General features: G+C 43.5%; 1 protein-coding gene across 1 annotated transcript in view; it reads right to left on the bottom strand.

The window, feature by feature from the left end:
* Positions 1–37: 37 nt before the first annotated feature.
* The window catches only part of LOC101850041 (NUAK family SNF1-like kinase 1), a gene marked incomplete at its 5' end in the record, with an annotated part of 47,282 nt that continues 45,891 nt past the window's right edge, over positions 38–1,428 (bottom strand). The window contains 1 exon segment of the mRNA XM_013088856.2: positions 38–934. Coding sequence (XP_012944310.2) covers positions 827–934 — 108 coding nt within the window.

Here is a 1,428-nt window from a genome sequence, read left to right on the forward strand (position 1 = left end):
AAGGACAATAGATGCTTGAAAGGAAAGAAGGACCAACCCGCACCAGAGCGCCCGTTAACAACCCACTCTACATTTTAGTTTAAAATCGCTTCAGATAAGGGAGCACATCGCTGCAGAATAATGCTCAATTAGAATAGGCAAAAAAAGTTTAACCGACAGACAGAAAAAAGCGAAAAAAAAAAGAGAAAGTCCAGCCAAAGGGGTCAATCAGCCGCCAGCTGGAGAGTACAAGTAATTTGTGCGAAGGATTGAGCGCATGGTAGAAAACGTGAGTGTGTGCACGTGTTCCTACATGTGGGCGCATACATTTATATTATAAAAACTGACCAATTAACATATCTTTTTTCTTCTTGCTCACTGGTCAACGCAGAGCGCGGCTCTAACGACTGAGTGGTTTGTGAGATCAGGTTCAAAATAATGTCCAGCGTCTATCGATGATATTGCGATTACGGGGTCGTTGATATTGCGATTGCGGGGGGTGGTCACTTGGGGTGTGTCCTTGAGAACGACACGATAACTTTAGCTCCAAAACAGGGCGCTGCACAGTGGCTATCAGCAATAGCTAGTTGATTGTATTTATTGTGCGGTATTGTGGATCAAGTAACTTTGATGTATTGTTGTTCTAAATTTAATTAATTATGTATGCACACTATTGTACACCATATCTCCCCATGGACATCAACAAAAGGGGAATATGTTTCTTTCTGTCGTCTTTCATCTTTTCCTTTTTCTACTAACAAAAGAACAGCGTTGGTGACACACGACCAAAACTTAAAACTTCGAACTCAATGCGTGTACATGTAAATATAATGATGTGATATCGCTTTCAAGCAATAAGGCTAACGCTCCAACTCCAAGAACATACCTTGACATTTCCTTGGTCATCCAAGATGATATTCTCCAGTTTCAAGTCTCGATGAACGATTCCATTCTGTGAAAAAAGGGAAAAAAGTATGATTTTTTGGTGGTGGTTTTTTTCCCCATCTTTCTTTTTTTGAACTTTGGTTGTTTGAAAAGTTTTCAAGGTTCTCTATCTACTAATTTTCTCCTCACTGGGGAAAGGAAATCAGGTCTCCTGCGTGCGACAGCGAAGCGCCTAACCGCTACACCAGAGACGCTGGTTGACAACCTTTCAAAAAACCGCCAATATAATCCATTCAGGGACAATTTTATTCCCACCACGTCTCTCCAGGGGAGGTTGATGGCCCCAAGCGGTTTTCAAGGACGTTTGACGTCACGGGCGCCGTGTGACGTCAGTGGGCCACGCAATACCCACGCCACATGTCCTAACGGGGGGACACTTATGGTCGTTCGGTCATCCACAACAGTTGAGTGAGGCGGTAATGGCACTACGACATTTATCACTAAGCAGTGGCATGCAGCATCCCAGAACATGGCGGGACTGAGGAGGGTATTTAATTCAAATGG

Source organism: Aplysia californica, unplaced genomic scaffold (genome assembly GCF_000002075.1).
Source record: "Aplysia californica isolate F4 #8 unplaced genomic scaffold, AplCal3.0 scaffold00822, whole genome shotgun sequence".
Classification (NCBI taxonomy): Eukaryota; Metazoa; Mollusca; class Gastropoda; order Aplysiida; family Aplysiidae; genus Aplysia; species Aplysia californica.